Source organism: Lates calcarifer, linkage group LG4 (genome assembly GCF_001640805.2).
Source record: "Lates calcarifer isolate ASB-BC8 linkage group LG4, TLL_Latcal_v3, whole genome shotgun sequence".
Taxonomy (NCBI): domain Eukaryota; kingdom Metazoa; phylum Chordata; class Actinopteri; family Centropomidae; genus Lates; species Lates calcarifer.
In genome coordinates this window covers 18,683,339-18,701,905 of record NC_066836.1, presented here as the reverse complement: position 1 = coordinate 18,701,905, position 18,567 = coordinate 18,683,339, and the positions used below count along the sequence as shown (strand labels likewise).

Below are 18,567 nucleotides of genomic sequence, written 5' to 3'. Positions count from 1 at the left end.
ACAGTCACGTTCTTTGACTTCTCGAGCGCCATCAATACCATCTAGCCCAGGCTGCTGAGGGCAAAACTAGAGAATATGCAGGTGGACGCTCCCCTAGTTGCAGGGATTGATGACTACCTCACAGGCTGGCCACAGTTTGTCAGACTACGGAGGTACGTGTCTGAACGTCTGACAAGTAACTTTGGAGCACCTGTAGGACAGATGTGGTGATCATCTCATCCTACAAGTACCTGGGTGTTATGCTGGACAATAAGCCAGAGTGGTCCACAAAGACAGAGACCATCTAAGAAGGGCTTGAGTCGGCTCTACTTCCTCAGGAGCCTCAGGGCTTTCAACGCAACAAGATGCTCCACATGTTCTATCAGTCTGTTGTTGAGAGCATTCTGTTCTTTGCTGTGGTGTGCTAGGGCGCTGGCATCAAAGCAAAGGACACCAATAGACTGATCAGAAAGGCTGAGTCTGTTGTTGGCGCTAAGCTACCCACCCTGGAGGAGGTGGTCAAGGACAGAATGCTGCCGAAACTGCTGGCAATTATAGACAATCCCTCCCACCCTCTCCTCAAGTCCTTGGACAATCTCAGGAGCAACTTTAGCAACAGGCTCCTACAACCCGGCTGTCTGAAGGAGCAGGAAATCATTCCTGCCTTGTGCCATCAGACTTTACAATTCATCTGGCTGGTCAAACTTAACAGCATAGAACTGCACTATTCAATTATTTAACTACCTAAACCTACAAACTGTATTGCACACGTCATATTTTTAACATAAATGCTACATCTTAAAGTAACCAATTCTTCTCTTTTTGTGTATACATTTAATACCTATTTTTGTTACCTTTTTGTTTATTTTACCCCTATTCTACCTCATTGTCTTGCTGCTGTATTTTATTTATGTGACAAACGTATCTTATTTTACCTAGCTGCTATGACAAACCAATTTCCCTTAATTGGATTAATAAAGTTATCTATCTATCTATTGGATGGACTTCCATGAAATTTGGCTCAGATGCTCATATTCTCACAGGTATTATTCACAGTAATCACTGTGTTATTCACTTTTCACCCAGTGCCATCTGGTCTAAATTGGTTTGCTTTATGAGCAAATACCTGCAAAACTAATGACTTTCTCATCAGTCTCAGCTGAACATGTGTTTAATGCCAATAAGCAAATGTTAGCATTCTAACTAAGATGGTGACTGTACTAACCCTTATACTTTACCTGCTACAGATCAGCAGATTAACATTGTGATTATGTTAGTTCATAACAAAACAAAGTCTGAGGACTTAGTGTGGCTGATTTTGAGTCAAAGCAATAAACAACTTCATCTCTTGTCAAAATGGTTATCGACTAATTTCCTGGTATTAATTGGCAAATGGTTTCAGAACTTCACAAATTTGATGAAGTGCACTGACAAAACCAGATGGGCATAATATAAACAGAGATTTCCATTCTAGAGCCTTGCTGTGTTTTTGTGAATTATACTAAAAGGAACAGAAACACTTGAGTGTCCATTAAAATACATGAATACAGTATTTGTCTCATATTGGTAATCCGAGCATTGTGTGGAGCATGTCTCAATTTAAGAAATACTCCAGCATGATATCCCATTTAAGCAGCACTAACAAAGGTGATGGAAAAAAGATCTGCCAACAGAAGAAAAGAGGTAAAAAATAATTAATTCTTTAATAAAAAATACATTTATAAATTCGGCAGCATGAACTTCTCTTGAATATTTCCATCAATCCAGAAGGAGAAAAACAATGACAACCAGCTGTACAGTAGGCATTTAAAATAAACCACATTCTGGGAAGCAAACACATACAAATGAGGAAGAAATGGCAAGTGTGTTTTAAGGAAAAACAGCAAAAAACAAGACTTTAAAATAGCAGACAGTTTCTGAAGAAACTCATCTGGCAAACAAAGACCAAACAGAACTGAACAGCGTTTTTATAACATCACTGTCAACACGACACAACAGGACAATGTTGCTTTGGGTTGATCATAACACCACAAGGTTCAGTCCTTCTAATACAACTACAGCAGCTTGGTATAAAGACAAACAACACATGGACAGACTGTGGAGGCAGCCCTCACATCAAGTTGTCCTCATGCACTGGTTTACAGTCTGCTTTACCACAACACATTCCAGATAGGAGATAGCAAAACCGACTCTGGATCAGTGTTTAAGGACAACTACTTCTTACTGTGGGGAGGAAAACTGAGTCACAAAACACTTGAAAACAGTGATTCATGTGCATTTAATTACCAGGAAACATCATGATGAAAGCTCATGATTGGATGGACAGACTGGGAGGTTACAGGTTCTACAGCAGCCTTATTGCACACAGGAGAAAGCTTTGACTGGAGGGTGTTTTTCTAAAATCAGTCCTGTACATCCTTTATAAATATTCAAAACATCTTTCTTTTTTTTTCTTTTTTTTTTGCTCTTTTTAAAGCCTCTTAATTTACTCAAGCAGATAGCACACTTGTTGTGGCACCATATTAGCTTTTTTAGAAGCCTTCTGAAGTCTCTGCCCAAACAGACTGTGCTCAGACGTGTCACATACTGGAGGGGTTTTGTGGACATATGGAGGGGTTGGTTGGTTTGGAACAAAGCCAGGGCATACATGTGGAGATAGACATTTATACTATAATTAAATGGATGGGTACCAGTTGGCAAAACAGGTTTTTTTTGCTATAGAGAGAAGCACCATAGGGAGTGTGTGTTGACCAACATCAACTTTTTTTTTTTTTTTAAACATTTGGTCATTTGGACTACATATTAGTGAAGAAGCCAAAGTCAAAGCATGTGGAATGCCTTTTATTGCCCTTCCTTTCAGTAGATCCCTCAAATACTGGCATATCTGAACTAGAAAGCAGGACAGGCCCAATGTTTTCTATGCTGACTGAGTTTTAAACCGTTCATTGCTCGGAGCTCAACTGTGACACTACAGTCAGAAAATGTATTGTCACGTCCAGCAATGAGTTCACCCAGAGCTGACACGTCCTAGAAGTTTAAAATTATTGCCCCTAAGGCTGCTGACCAAAATATCACAGTTGTGGTTTTAAGTGATGATTATGGGACAGGACCTTGGGGTAAATTTCACTATGCTGCTGTTATTAGCTGCCAACGTAGTCCCGGCGCATGCAGAAAATACCAAGCTGGCAGAAGTTTTCAGCTGATGCACAGGAGTTCTGTGTGGGCAAAGTGCTTAGAGGGATGGAACAAGGAAAGACTATATCTGGGGTGTGGGAACTGTGTGGCCTTTATTTCTTCTTGAGCCACATGTGACAATAGTCATAGATCAGGGGCTAGTCGCATAAAAATATTTTAGACTGTTGAACAAAAATAAAGACCAACTTACTTTAAGTCTAAAGAGTTAGCCACCCACCCCCGAAGCTCAGAACTAAGAGCTGTGTTGACATGGTAACAGTCAGTGACAACTGCTGACCAGTAGCACAGACAAAAAAGAGGAAACAATGCTAACGATGTTGTGAGTGACTAATGAGAAGGGAAAGAGTTTTTGCAGACTTCAGTTAACATGTTGGAAATAAACAGCAGTGATGATGTCGTCAGTTGTTTTCATTTGGCCAAGGAAACTACCCCGAGTCTTACTGATGAGTGACTACAAGTACTGCTATCAAGACATCAAGAAACCACAGCAGCTCAGCTCTGCTACAGGTCTGCACTGCACTGAGCTTTTATTCAGCTGGAGTTTTTTTTTTAATTGTTACATTCTTTGCTGAATTTCCAGAGTAAAATGTCCTTGTGACTTCTTCCAGAAAGCAAACATTTCTGTTGGAGTGAAGGGAGCTGAGCAGTTTGGCGAGTTGCTCTTATGTTTAAGCTTGAAAAAATCTCTAATTTACGCACAAATCATGGCAAAAGAATCCCATTTTACATAATCAAGACCTAGACAGCTTTGTGCAATAGATGAATTTAAATGAGTTCTTTCTGAATTCTCTTTATTTGTGCTATAGTCAAAGACTTAAGGGGACACACAGAATATTTATTTAAAAAAATGGCCTGTGATGGACTGATGGACATGACAGTCTTCTCTTCTCCCTAAGCATTGTGTTAAAATATATTACTATTATAATATACTATTATTTTGTTCACAAATACATGAATGTCAAAGGGTATATTGTTCATACCCTTTGAATATAAATTAGACAGTTTTGTAGGTCTTTAAAAGGAGTCTTGGACAAACTGCTTCTCTGATCTCCTGTTTCCATTAATTCTCTTGATTCAAGTCAACACTGGACTGATTTGACCTTTGACTTTCAGCACAGAGTGTGCAGCACTGCATCAATACCAACTTTCCTCACTAAGCTATAAAATGCACATTCTTCCTCCACAGGCTTTCAGCAGCAGACAGTCTTCATAATCATATCTCCACACCTCTTAATAACAGTCAACAGGCAAAATGATTTCCTGTGCAGTGTGGCATGGAAAGCCAGTTAAATATTAGCTTTGTGTTTTGTTGTGCATGGATGTTGTGGAGATACAATATGATTTATTTGCTCTTGAAAACAATCGCTTCAAGTGGCACTACAGATCCTATAGCTGCAATACAGCTGATTAATTAACCTTTTATAACCTACATGTACATACACTGTACAGTATTTAGGTTCAATTCAGTGATCAGTGAATGAGATACCAGTTTTCAGTCAAACTGTCAAAAAGTTCTTGTCATATTCTCACAAAATACCTTTTTTAAAAAGCACTACTGTGTATATTGTGTTACTTATTTCATTCTAGCCTCTTAATTCACTTCCAACTCTTAAATGACACTAGCAAAGGAAAAGATTTAAGTGTCTCTCTGTAGTAGGTCAACGGTATAATCATGGCAGTGATGATACCAGTGAGAGGATCTGACAGTATGGTAGCACCTAGATTCTGTGATGGATCTGTTGGAGTGACACATTTCAGGCTGACTCAGTGATCCTGAATGTACAAATGAGCCTTTTTTGCCTTTTAACGGTGACTGTGGATGGTGGTCTAAAATTTTATAATAAGTGCAACAAGTGATATATCTTTCAGACAAAAGTCAAAATATGACCCAAAGTCTTATTTTTCCACCCCCAGGCTATATTACTGAATCCATAGTAAGTATGAATGGAGTTATAATTAAGTTTGGTATTTTGTGCTAGTTCAGTGATAATGTGCTTGGTTCTTCCATACTTAAATTATAGTCTTCTGATTGGAGGTGTGACTGAAGCATCAAACAGAAAGGGTCAGGGACAGATTCACCTCCTCTGATGATGTTTTACTGAGGATGAAGTTCCAATCAGAGCTCAGCAGCTTGAGGTTTCTGTCACCGTCTGCAAATATAAAGAAGATTTGATTAGATTGTGAGCACGGTGAGATGAAATGTTAAATCCTCCTAAATTAACTTGAACGATATTTACATTGACTTGCAAGAGCGACTACTGCTTTTGAAGCTTTTAAAGGAAGATGCGCATTGGATTGTTAAAGTATTAAAAATAATTTCCATTATATATATTTTTCTATGGAATAGTATAACAAAGCAGAAAACTTCCTCAGTTCAGCAGCCACATATGAGCCACAGCTGTATTCTCATTACATCACACTGCTGCCTGTCTACCTACTGTATAATGTCTGTTGTTAACTTCTTAATAAACTTGCAGTAATATTGTGTTTGGAGGGAGAATATCAAGCAGTTAAGCCCAGTCAGGAATACAATTTTAATGGTATGTTTTCCAGAGACAGATGAGATGAGACAAATCTGACCTCACGTAAGCATGTGGGGCAAGGTCCTAGCTGTGCTCAACAACCAATACAGTCACAGTGACGCACAAAATGCCACAGATGTGAACTTACATATCTAGACCGAGTTTTAAATGTAGATTAGAGGCTGTGGGTGTTATATAAAGTTAAAAGGTAAATTATTAAGTAAAACAGGTAGAAGGACGGTCACTACTGGCCAGTACTAGGAGAGTACAATATTAAAAGGTTCTGTGAATGAAGTCATGACCCATAGTTCAGTTAACACTACTATAGATACAGTACTGTACCTCTGCCTTGTTGTGGATCCATAGTTATCTAACATCTGAGTGCTGGCCACCTCCAGGTTCCAGTCACATATCTCCAGCAGCTTTAGACACTCTGACCTGCTCCTCAGACCCAAACAGAACAACTGCTCCACCTGCAGAGACAAACAAACATCAAACACTTGCACAAAGATGCCTGGGGTAAGACAGAAGCAATGACATGAGATAATATTGAAGGGTCACTGTAAAAGAAAGAACTACAGACAGCATCTTTTTTTATTCCTACATGTGAATGTTACTGCATCAGTAAGCATAGTGTCTTTGTTCAAACACACTTCTGTTGCTTAGATGAGACCTTTGAATTGCATTTTGCTTTCTCTTCTAAACTTTCTGCCACTATTAAGGAGCACTCAAGTGTTCCCTCATGCCCACTGACAAAAAACATCTTCCATCGTCCCACAATGGCCCTAGCCACAGCCAGTTAAGAGGGCACTGAGGACTGCTGTAGATACATCAGTGAGTCTATATGCTTTTTATTTATACCTGGCTCATTGCAGCTGTAATGACCTGCTTTTCCCTTAAGGATCAACAAAGTTACTGCAATCACAACCTGATATAAACTTAAAATTATAGTAAGCAACTGTGAATGACTCCATGTTTGCAGTTATATGCTGTACAGAAAAACGTTATAGACGAAATGGACTTAAAGCCTGACCTGAGATTCAGTGAACTGGACCTCTAAAGACTCTTTGCACAGCAGTGTTTACCACTGAGGACTCTGGTTCCCTTTTAATAGTTAGCAGTGCTGCAACATAATAATCCATTTCATGGGACTTTTATTTTGGTGGGCTGGAATCATGGGATGTTTGTGAAGCTGTGCACAAGAGTTCTGAGGAGAAATGGTGCTGTTTTAAAGGCAAAGGTAAGTCACACCAGTTACTGATTGGATTACTCAATTTACTGTACTAGTGCATAGGAAACACATGGTTTTCAATAACTGGCTACAGTGACTGCACTTTTTCATAGCACACTGTTAAATGTTCTTACCTTTAAGTAATGCACAGCTTTCTGGACATTCCAGTTGTGGTTCTGGAGGGCAGCTTGGCACTCCTCTATTGTCACACCATGAACTGCCTCCTGCACCTGAATCAACAGCAATAGTGTAAGTCTCTGCAACATCCAGCAACTGTATATCCCCCTGCCTCTAATTTTTCATTCCTGTTGATAGACCTCAGTGCTAGTGCCAACATATACACCCACACACACCACTGTGTTTTTTCCTTATGATGAAATCATCTGTATCAACTTGACATTAATACTTCACATAGAGATACTTTAAAATTGACAATCGAGTAATTGAGAGAGCTTGTCTGTTTACTGTAAGCTTCACCTGAAAAAAATGATGGTAATAATCCAAGTGCTGATTTGAGTATCAGTGCATTTGATGAGGCTTTTTCAACAGTCCCCTGTCTCTTTACAAACTGAATTAAACTTGTTTGAGTTCTACTGATTATGTTTATCCAAATCCAACTTAAGCTGACTCCAATTTCAACATTGTAATTCTGACAGTGCTCCTGAGTGTGATGGGAATTTCTAGCAGCATAGTCATGGATTTCATATACATAAACATTTTAACTGTTGTCAATATTTCTTGGTACTTGGTCACCTCTGCTGCTTCCATTGCTAATGTTGTGCATGGCTATATCTTGTATTAAACTCCTGAGAGACAAAGTTTAATACAAGAGTTTAGTACTAACCCTGACTCTTGTACACACACACACACACACACACACACACACATATATATGTGTGTGTGTATATATATATATGTACAGCTAGCACAGCTAGCATAGATCTCTGTATCCACTACAAAATCCCAAGTGCCTGATCAATGTAGAGCCTTCTGTGTTGGGCAGTGATTCTGACTCCAGTTCAATCAAGCTCAATCTCTGTTGGAATCAATTGGCCAGCAAACAGAACCAATCAAAGTCTGGTTCCTTTTCTTTTAAATTCTATCCCCAGTGAAAATTAACATGGCCCTTTTTTCTCCAAAGGATACTGGCATGTTCTCTGATAAGTTAGTACAAGTTTTTGTGTTGAAGTTTTTTTTGTGCTTTTGCATTGTGACAGAAAACATGTTTGTATGCTACCAAGTTTTGAACTCAACACAAATTGAAGTGGAACCTCCCATTTAATTAACTCTGAGTCACTGGCTTTAATAAGTTCAGCTCCAATTATGAAAATTATGTTTTACATATCAATTATAACTTGATTCTGATAATGATTTGAAGTTGGACAGGGAGGTAATCTGTTCAATTATAACAGATGTGAGCAATTAAACACTATCATATTGTATGTGCCAGCAATTTCCCTGGACAAGGCATGTCCCTGACTCTTGTACTAAACTCTTGTATTAAACTCTGTCTCTCAGTGTCAGAAAGAGAAAAACACACACGTGTGTGCGTGAGTGCACAACCAGTAAAAATTACCTTCTGTTGCCCCCTTGTGTACAATGCACAAATAAATGTAATATACTGTACCGCATAACATATATATACACATACAACATATATATATATATATATATATATATATATTTGTTTTCAAATTCAATTTAAATGCTACATTAACTATGTCATTCTTGAAAGTGCAAGTTGCAACTGGAAGAAGTCAAACAAGCCACATATCAAATATACACTGCACTCTATTACATAATATTCAAAGTCATATTACTTCTCAGACCAATGCTACTGGATTACCCTGAAAACTGCACTGATATTTTAGCCCATATCTGTGAGATAATGACTTAATCTCATAATAATGGAAGCATTGGCTCTCACACTAATGATAGAGAACTAAGAACACATGGCTCTCTGTTTAAGGACTATGCTTGTTATGTAATTTACAAAAAGCAGTCAAAGTAGCATTAAAGAGAACATGAGGTCAACTATATATTACAGATAAAATATCACACTGCTTTGAGCATGTTTCAAAGGCAATGTCATTATCTCTGATCTTACCATTTTGACCCTGTCAGCTGAGTTCCCTCCTCCATCTGTCCTGGTACAGGAAGCACTGACCACTGGTGCTGTCAGCCCATCTGAGCAGACACGAGGGAGACTAACTGATGTCTTCATCCCTGACCGTGGTCCACCCAGACTGCTGTTATTGTTGGAGGAGAAATTAGCTTTCAGCTCGCCTGGCTGGACAAGGCCCTGTCCCTGGGCATGTCCCTGGACAGTCTGGCTGCTGACCACCATGGGTCTGACAGTGGCGGTGTTAGCTTGCCGTACATGCCTTTCCTCCACACTGCTGACAGGAAGGCTCTCTGCCTCCCTGAAGAAGCGATCATATCTGTCAAGGTATGGCGGTCTCTCTGGCAGAAGGTAATAGTGGGTGTTACTGACTTTACGTCCATCACGTACGATGGGGAGGATGCAGGGACCCTTGCTGGCGGGGTCCTTCCCCTGCGCCTGGGCCTGGATCACTTTGGGTGCAGCATATTTAGGATCTGAGGCGAAGCTGTGTGTGGTAGGCATGAGTTTACCTGGAGAGGTGGAGAGGTAGGAGCCGTAGGTGTGTGTGTGGGGGCAGGAGGTAAGGGGAGCCTGCATGGTGGTGGGGCTGACAGAGTAGACTCTCTGCTGGGGAGAGCCCACTACCAGGCCCATGGGGCTAGGAGTCCTGGAGCCTGTCTGGGACAGAGGGTCCCTTGGAGGGATCTGAGGTGGTCGGTTCTGGTCTGGGCCTGAGAGGTCCTCTGTGGTGTCTGCTGGCGTTGGTGACAGAGAGAGATCCCTTGACCAGCGAGCAGATGTGTAGTCACCCCTTTTTATAGGGCGAGGGGGGATAGGGACACGTGGGGGGATCTGGGGTTTGTCTTCATTGGAGGAGAAGACGCTTTGTTGATGTGTGTCCTGGGTCTGAAGGGTGTGAGGAGACTGGGGAGCTGAAGCAGAGGTCTGGGATGGGGAGCTCGACCTAGCAGCGCTTCCTGTTGGTACGTTGAGCCTCCTCATGCACTCTTGCTGGAGCTCTTGGAAGATTTCAGCAGACTGGGAGAAAGATGTGGACAGGCCCTGGCTCTGCTTGCTAGGAAGAAAGAGATTATCCTCCAGGCCTGGTCTGTCTGAACCCCTGGAGACAAGCACCTCACCCTGCACCTTCTGTCCAGCAGAGACAGCCTTGTCAGCCTCATCTGGGTTACAGACATCACTCTGTTCCTCCCCATGCTGCTGCTCGGAGCTGTTGATGGAGCTCACCTTAAAGAGGAAAGAGGATTAAACATATTTCTTGAAACAATCAAAACAATTTACGACGTCAATACGCTCTACTACTAAACTAAATGATTGACATTCTTATTCCCATTCAATTTTGGGATAGTGTCAAATATGCTGTATCACCTCCTACCGTACCTCCATATCATCTTCGTCTTGGGCTACATCATCATAGGCTGGGGGTGGGGGTAATGGCCTTGCATCCCAGTCCACTACTGGTGTGGGGTGAAGGGGTCGGGGCAATGATCTAGATGGACTCTGAGGAGGAGTCCGATCCAGGATGTTCTCTGCTTCCAAAGCCAGCTTTGCCAGTGAGGGGATCTGAATTTCAACTACAGGGGAGGGGGAGGGTGTGGTTGGGGGGAACTCCTCCCCAAAGTCAATGAGGGACACTTCACTGTTGGGGTTGCAGCCTGAGCCTGAAGTCCGGCTACTCCCCTGTTTGGAAGCGGAGACCCATGCAGCAGGTTTAAGTTTTAAGCCTTTGACAGAACCCGTTTTCCGAAGCGATAATCTCTTTAGTCCTGCAGGGGTCAGATCTTCATCATCGTTTACTGGATCGTAACAAGGCTCTGGAAACACAAACACACAATACCTTCATTAATTTACTAATTTACTTAACATTGAGAAAGTGATGACACTGAAGCTCTCTAAGACCACTTCACACTACAAAATACACCCCGCTCCAATAAAGTCTTAGGGTTTGAAGTTAGTCCTCTAGTGCACAGCAAGGTCACTGCACACCTGTTAGTGGGACACAAGGGTGAAAAGATGGAGAGACAAAGATGTTTAGACTGAAATGATAGTAGATGACAGAATCACTGCAAACACAGGCAGAGAAGAGACTAAAAATATGGGATGTACCTTTGAGGAGTGGAGCTAGGAGGGAACAGAGAGGGCAGGAGCAATGGGTGAGGAGCTGCTGAGAGAAACCAGACTTACTCTTGATTAACACTGCTGGTTGAGGAGGACGGGGAGGAGGTTCCTCTGGAGAAATAAAAACAGAAACCGCCACCGCAAAGGAGAAACAGAGAGGGAAAAAAATGACAGTAGCGAAGATAAAAAGATCAGAAAAAAAGCAGAAAGCAAATGTCAGGTTGCATTTGAAAGCTTTGCAAGCAAGTGTTAGAAAAAAAGAAAAGAAAAGCAAGTTGTTTTGGTGGTCCTCAACTAAAATTTGCAGTGTTTGTTTACATCAGTAACATTTGTAGTTAGACATCAAAACAGACTGTAGGTCTGTATTTGCAATGGGGGGCTGCTTAAGAAATGTAAAAAAATGATTTTGTGTGGTAAAATATGTATGTATTTATAATATGTAATATATGATGAGTGTGTTACTAAGGAGATCTTTAAATTAAGGCCTGCAGGTATGTTGTTTCAGTACCATGACACAAATCCCAATTTCCTTCCCATCCTTGACTTTTAGATCAAAACATCAACATAAATGAGTCCTCTGGCACAAACTAAACAAGTGATGGTGGATAGGCTGCAGTTTAAAAGAATGCATATCTGATAGTGTTTGTAATTTGAACTTATAAAAGCTCATCCACTCACTTTTAGCTCGTCCTGGTAGCTGTGTGGGCCGAGTCCCACTGAGGTCTAAACCCAGAACGTCAGGAGGATCCATGGGATTCCCGAGGTACAAACTGGAGGGAGGAGAGGGACATACTTCATTTCAGTACATGTCAATGTAGTGAATTTAACTAACCTGAGTGTTGTATTACAAGAAGCTGGTTGACATTTAAAATGATGTACTACTGCCATCTACTGGTGAAACCTTATTACTACTACAACCCAACAGAAACTAACAAGACAGACCACCAAAATGGGCTGAATTATGATACAAATATACTAAGTGATGAGGAGATATCTAGACCATGTAAAAACGTCTCTGGGTACCTTGTTGAACTAAATTACACAACACTAAAAGTTAATAAATGAGAAGCTGCTCCTTACTCATCAATCCTGTCAGGGAAGCCCCAGCAGCGATGAGGGTTGGTGTCTCCGTGTCCTGTGTGGATGAAGCTGTTCTTGAGTGGCCGGCTTATGTCATGAGCTGACAAACCCGCTACTGATGTCACCACGTTTCTGGGGAACTGTCCGACCTTAAGAGTACGTTTGTTTTGACCTCGCCACCAGTAGTTCTCTGCCCTGAGAGACAAAGATAGTGAGGATAACTACCACATCAAATAATCCTACTGTATATTTAGCAACTTGCCAATTAAAGTACAGTTCATGTAGTTTATTAGAAATTCAAAATCTTTTTATTATTGACAAGGTACATGAGTCTTAATATATTTTAAGACCGCTGGAATTTATCAGTAGTGAGGTTGGGAACTAGGTTTATTTTTACTTTTAAGTCTGAAATTCTTATTTATACACACCTTCCCTCTATGATGGTGATGACATCATTGACCTGGATCTGCAGTTTGTCTGGCTCGTCAAAGTCCTGCAGAGCACACATGTCTGTGGGCATGGTCTGAAAAACAAACACACACAGAACACACCAAAGTATTTTTAACACAGCAAACTTTAAGACAGTTCTCATAGTTATTTCAGGTGAGGGCATTTTTCAGTATTTATATGTCCACGAGGTGGAGCTTTACAGTAGTAGGTTAGAATATGCCCTCTGAGCAGTGCCACCTCTACAACATTACAGTGAATTGAAATCAGAAAGTGAAAGTAACCAGAGCTAGCTGGTTAGCATACTAAGTACATTGCCATTGCTGTGGAAACAGCTCTTCGCACGTATAGGAATGAAGTTTGATGCTAAACTCGCAACATTTTTTCCAGACTGTCAAGTAAGCTGTTAATGCTAACATTAGCTATGTAGTGATAGTAAAACTTACAAATAGCCCCTTTAACACTCCCCCTTTAGACACCATTGGCTACTTACATGACTTCTTCCTTACCTCAAGCAGGAACTCTCTCAGGGCGACGAAAGTAGGTCTGTCATCTGGTTTTTGTGCCCAACACTGTAGCATGACATTATAGATATCCTGCGGACAGTCCTCAGGCTTAGGGAGGCGTTCACATTCTTTATCAATCTTGTGTAGAATCTAAAATAAAGGGTTTTTTTATACAAAAGAGAAAACAAGAGTGACAAAAGAGGAAAGAGGACAATTGAAAAACATATTAGTGAGGCAATGAAAAACTGTGACTACTTTTGTGGGTCCATCTGAGATACTTTGGCTTCTAGATGTTTATGTCTATGTATATAATGTATACAATATGCTTCCATATTATTTTCTGTGCACATTTACCTGGCTTCCATTAAGACCCAGCCAAGGCTCCTGACCATGTGTGAACATCTCCCACAAAGTGACTCCAAACATCCATGTATCTGTAGCATGGGAGAATGTCCTGGTCTTCAGACTTTCTGGGGCGCACCTGGAGTATGACACAAAACACAAAACTATATAAATCAATTATCCACAGTGCTGTCTATATACATATGGATAAAATCAATCAGAGCAAGACAGATTTCTAACTTGTCGCTTGACTGACACAGAATTTGGGAAAGAAATCAAAAAAGCAGAGCAAGCCTTGTTTAATAAGAATTAACAGCAGGGCTGGAATGCAGCTTTGACCAGTCATACTTTTCTGTGGAAACTCAATAAAATGAGTTGGGTTCACACCCTAACTAAAACCACTCATATCAAACTCTGGACCATATCCAAGTACAGCTTAAGTTGCTATGTAGCTCCTTGAGTCCACCCACCATGCAAAGGGGACCTTGCGATGCTCCTGCATGACATAGTGCTCATGGTTGTTAGGCAGCGCCCTCATCAGTCCAAAGTCACCGATCTTCACTCTGTGAGCTGAGGCCAACAGGATGTTCCTGGAGAGACAGGGCCAAATATTTAACATTTTCATTTTTAAACATAGATGTCCATCAATCAAACTTTCAATCAAACTTTATTTGTATACCACCTTTCATACAGGTTAGAAATACAATGCTGTCCATACATGTTATACTCAGAAATAGTAATAGTAATAGAAATAGTAACTAAGTACACAGTCACTTCTGTAGTTTACATTCTTTCATTCTATCATTTTGCACTAGACCACTGTATATATCATACATATCACTGTACTATATCTTATATATCACTGTAAACATCATCCATATTTTGATAGTCATTTTTTCATCTAATTGTTTTTATTCTTTTGACTTTTTATATGTATCTGTCATTCTAGAGCTGTTAAAGAGTATTTCATTGTTTTGAAACAGTGACAATAAAGACTATTCTATTCTAACTTTTTTAACACTGCATCTTAAAGTTACTGAGTGTTGTGGGAAATTGAGGTGCAACAATTTCTATATATCAATATTTCAACTTTGATTAAAGCTCAATCACACAAGTCTTAACAGTTATATCTGCTCTCCACACACAGTCATAGCACCCATTAAAACTGATATTGTGATACCTGTTAAGCAGTTGAGATAAGAAAGAAAGACAATCAAATTGAACTTAACATAAAAAATAAAGTCAAATCTCAACAGAATTTCAGTGAATTGTTACACTCTAGTAGGAAATGAACAAAAAAGTTTTTTATGAGGTGCATTTTATTGTTGCCTGTTGACCTACATCCACCAAAAATGGGGCAGTTGTGAGGCTCAATTATTAGCAATGTTCAAAATGTGATCCCACCACATAAAATATATCCCAATCATAACACCGTCCTACAACACAGGACCTACCACAGGTTTTCATTGGAGGCATCAAATAAATATGGAATATCTGAGGAATACTATTAACTATATAAACCCAGCAGGACTTTGATGGTCCAGAATTTAAAACTAGAGCTCAGGAAACTTCTCAGTGTTTGGTATACTGTAAGAGTGTAGTCATTGCCATTTTAACTCAACTTTGACTGGGAAAGTGATTCATTTTTACCAGCTATTAAGCTTTTTCTAAGTAGTGTCAACACTTAAGTGAAAGTGACTAATTTGGGAAAGAACAAGAACTTAGACCACCCAGTAGAGCCAGCCAACAACTGACTCATTCTGTTTGTGAGCCAAGTCTCCCTGTAATGGCTTGTAAATGTCTGGGTGGAGGAGAGGGAGAAGCAATATAAATAATTCAACATACCAGTAAAAATATCCTGAAAAGAAAAATGTGTTTTATAGAGAATTAAAGAAATACACTTTGAGAGAGAGACTTTGCCTTTTTTTTTTTTTTGCAGACAAAACTTATTAAGTACACCTTAAAAAGTTCTCTGTCACCTACCTGGCTGCCAGGTCCCGGTGGATGAACCTCCTCTGCTCCAGGTAGGCCATGCCACAGGCCACCTGTACAGCATACTGACAAAGAGTGTGGATCAACACGGGACCCTGTGGACGAACACATCGCAAACGCTCCAGCAGAGAACCAAGAGGAGCCAGCTCCGTCACCTACAGAACACAAAGAGAGATACAAAGAGGGTGGGTGAAAATAGGAAGGAGGAATGTGGCGATAAGTAGTAAAATATAATAATAAACAGAAAACGGAAAAAGGAATGAATAAGTGATACAGATAAGAAAAGATTTAGGTGAAAACAGGAATAGAGGTGAAAATAGGAGTAAGAGATACGTTCATGCAAATACAATGGGACAAAAACAATAGAAACAAAAGAATAGAAAGAGGCGCTGGCAATAGGTAATCATAACATGGTCCAAATACAATTTGGCAAAAATAGTCCAAGAATCCCTGAGGAAATAACTAAAACCAAAATGTCAGCCCTTATTTTAGCCCTCCGTCCACCATCACTCTCCCTGGTCATGACAAAAGCCTTGAGATGCCTGACCTGATTCAAATATACTTTAAGGTCATTAAGTGAGCTGAGAGACTGCCTGAGAGCAACTGTGTTTTGTAGTGTGTTAAGTATGTGTGGGTTTAAGTGAGAGCACAGGGAAACCAAGAAAAGTGAGTACACAAGTGGCTAATATACACCTGTGCCATACTGCACTGTATGTGTTTGTGTCTCTGTGTATTCCTCCCTGTGTGCGTGCATTTCTGTGTGTCCACTACCATCTTCATTGGGTGTGTGAGCACCACACCGTAGAGGCGAATGAGGTTCTGATGGTCCAGGGAGTGCATGGCGTTGACCTCACAGATGAAATCTTCCAGAGCGTCGGGCTGGCTGAGCACGTCAGTCTTGAGACACTTCACAGCTACGTTCAGCTGGAAAACAGTATAAAGATTTCCTACAATTGTTTCGAAATTCATTCCGCAAGCATTTCTAATCTAACTCACACAAACTTATCATAAAGACAGTATGAATACACAGAGTCAGTCTTATGTAGAGAACTGAATAATGTTGTAGTGTAGGTCTCCTCACCACCTTCCCTGCAGGTGTCAGCCACTCTCCTCTCTTCACAACGCCAAAGGAGCCGTCCCCAAGCTTCTCAAACAATGTCAAGTCCTTCTCAGGGATGAGGCAGGTCAGACCTTGCTGCTGCCCATCAGGGGGAGCACCACCTCCAGGCTGTGCGGCCAGGACTCCCTCCCCCAGGCCCAGGGGAGGTGTGGGAGACAGCTTTCGAAAGGAGGAGGCCGGCTGGCCCTGCTGGGGGAAGTCTCCTCCCTCTGGACGCTTCCCGCTAAACACCTAGAAAGGAACAGAAGAAGAGATGAAAAACAAAGAAAGCAATCAACATCTAGACAAAGAGCTTGTGTGTATGAGAAATAAAAAGGTGACGTGGTATGTATGGGGTGGAAAGGGAGGGCAGTCACCAAACACAATTTACAATTTTACAAATACATTTACAATTCTAAGCTTCGACAGCTACTCTCGTCTCTAACTCACTGTCGTAGGCCTGCAGCAATACAAAGTAGCTTGCATTATCAGGCACTGATAACATTGTATGTTTTCACATTCTTTCATTCATTAGTAACAATAGAAGCAAGGAAGAGGTTTACACCGGAAACAGTTTTGCTTGAAGATAATGTAGCTTTTCTTCAACCTGCTGCATGATATCTACATTACCAACTAGCACTACAGAAGCACAAGCAGACTAGTAACAGTTGCTGGAGTCTCAGTGTAGCCCAAATAGCCCCCATATGTAATTTTTATGGGAGTGTCAGCTTTGGTTGGGGCCTCTACATACCTACAGAGACACTAAATCCACTGTAGGTGCTCTTCAAGGCACAACCATAATGCACCTTTCAGCAGAAACATAGAGCCTCATCATTCTACCTGCTTCCCCGTTGCTGTTGGAAATGCATTGGTGTATATGTGGTGTGTACAGTGTAAGGATTGTGTGGTTGTAAAGCAGGTCGAGGTGTGGCCAGCATCCAGCAGTCAGACCACTTTCACAGAGGAACTTAGGGGATGTGGAGCAGCCTCTCTGCCTCCAACAAGGACACACACTCAAAACAATAAATTCAGGCTCTAGCTCTTACTGTATGTGAAATATCTGTACATGTGTTGAATAATGAATGTACAACACATATGGTGAATGTTTTCAACAGTAACTAATGGCTTTGCAGGAAATCAAACACACACACTCACACATCTTTGTGGGGACCTGTCATTGACTCAATGCATTTCCAAGCCCCTTACCCTAATCTTAACCTTCATAAACCCTAACCTACACCTTATTCTAACCCTAACCCTGAAACCATGTCTTAACCCTAAAACAGCCATCCCATTGTGGGGGTCCAGCATTTGGGTCCCTACAAAGCTTCCAGACCCCACAAGTACAGTGGGCTCCCGGTTTTTGGACCCCACAAATATAGCAAAACAAGCCCTCAGACACACACACACACACACACACACACACACACACACACACACACACACACAGACTTATCATTATGCTAGATGGAGAAATTTCCTGCCTCTTGTCTTAAGTGCTGACAACATAGCAGGAATGACTTAGCTGTTAGGAAGTACTCATTAGGAAGCACTATTAGATTTAGTGAATGTTTCTGTGTGCATGTATATGTGTGTTTGTGTGAGTCGTTAAGTGCTTTCAGTTTGCCTAAATTTTAATCCATACAATCTATGCGCTGTGCAGAGCCTTCAAGGGAAAGCTTTGTTTAGAGACCCTAAATAAGACCATTTACCAAAATAGGAATGCACAGAAACTGGTGTTGATACCAGATAGTGGGGATACAAAGAAATGTAATAATGTTTTTATGGGTAAAACAATGTTTGCTTTAAAGCAGTGAGTTAATGTTTGTTCAATGAAGTCAATCAATGAAACAAATGTGAACTCTTAACTGGCTCATGAACAAAGGTCAGAATTCAGAAATGGTATCATCAGTGAAAAAGAGGTGTCAATGAAT

At 40.8% G+C, this 18,567-nt stretch overlaps 1 protein-coding gene across 7 annotated transcripts in view; it reads right to left on the bottom strand.

Moving 5' to 3' along the window:
• Positions 1–1,663: 1,663 nt before the first annotated feature.
• tnk2b (tyrosine kinase, non-receptor, 2b) overlaps positions 1,664–18,567 on the bottom strand; it is a 54,589-nt gene continuing 37,685 nt past the window's right edge. For 4 of the 7 annotated variants that reach the window (XM_051070132.1, XM_018677378.2, XM_051070135.1 and 1 more), the window contains 15 exons: positions 16,616–16,885; positions 16,306–16,458; positions 15,526–15,689; positions 14,013–14,132; positions 13,555–13,681; positions 13,204–13,350; positions 12,676–12,770; positions 12,248–12,442; positions 11,846–11,937; positions 11,156–11,278; positions 10,430–10,863; positions 9,035–10,276; positions 7,062–7,157; positions 6,039–6,169; positions 1,664–5,324 (listed from right to left, as the gene is read on the bottom strand). In XM_051070132.1, coding sequence (XP_050926089.1) covers positions 5,318–5,324; positions 6,039–6,169; positions 7,062–7,157; positions 9,035–10,276; positions 10,430–10,863; positions 11,156–11,278; positions 11,846–11,937; positions 12,248–12,442; positions 12,676–12,770; positions 13,204–13,350; positions 13,555–13,681; positions 14,013–14,132; positions 15,526–15,689; positions 16,306–16,458; positions 16,616–16,885 — 3,396 coding nt within the window. In that variant the 3' untranslated portion in view covers positions 1,664–5,317. The remainder of the gene's footprint in view (positions 5,325–6,038; positions 6,170–7,061; positions 7,158–9,034; positions 10,277–10,429; positions 10,864–11,155; positions 11,279–11,845; positions 11,938–12,247; positions 12,443–12,675; positions 12,771–13,203; positions 13,351–13,554; positions 13,682–14,012; positions 14,133–15,525; positions 15,690–16,305; positions 16,459–16,615; positions 16,886–18,567) is intronic. The other 3 variants (XM_051070136.1, XM_051070137.1, XM_051070133.1) reach the window with 2 other exon arrangements.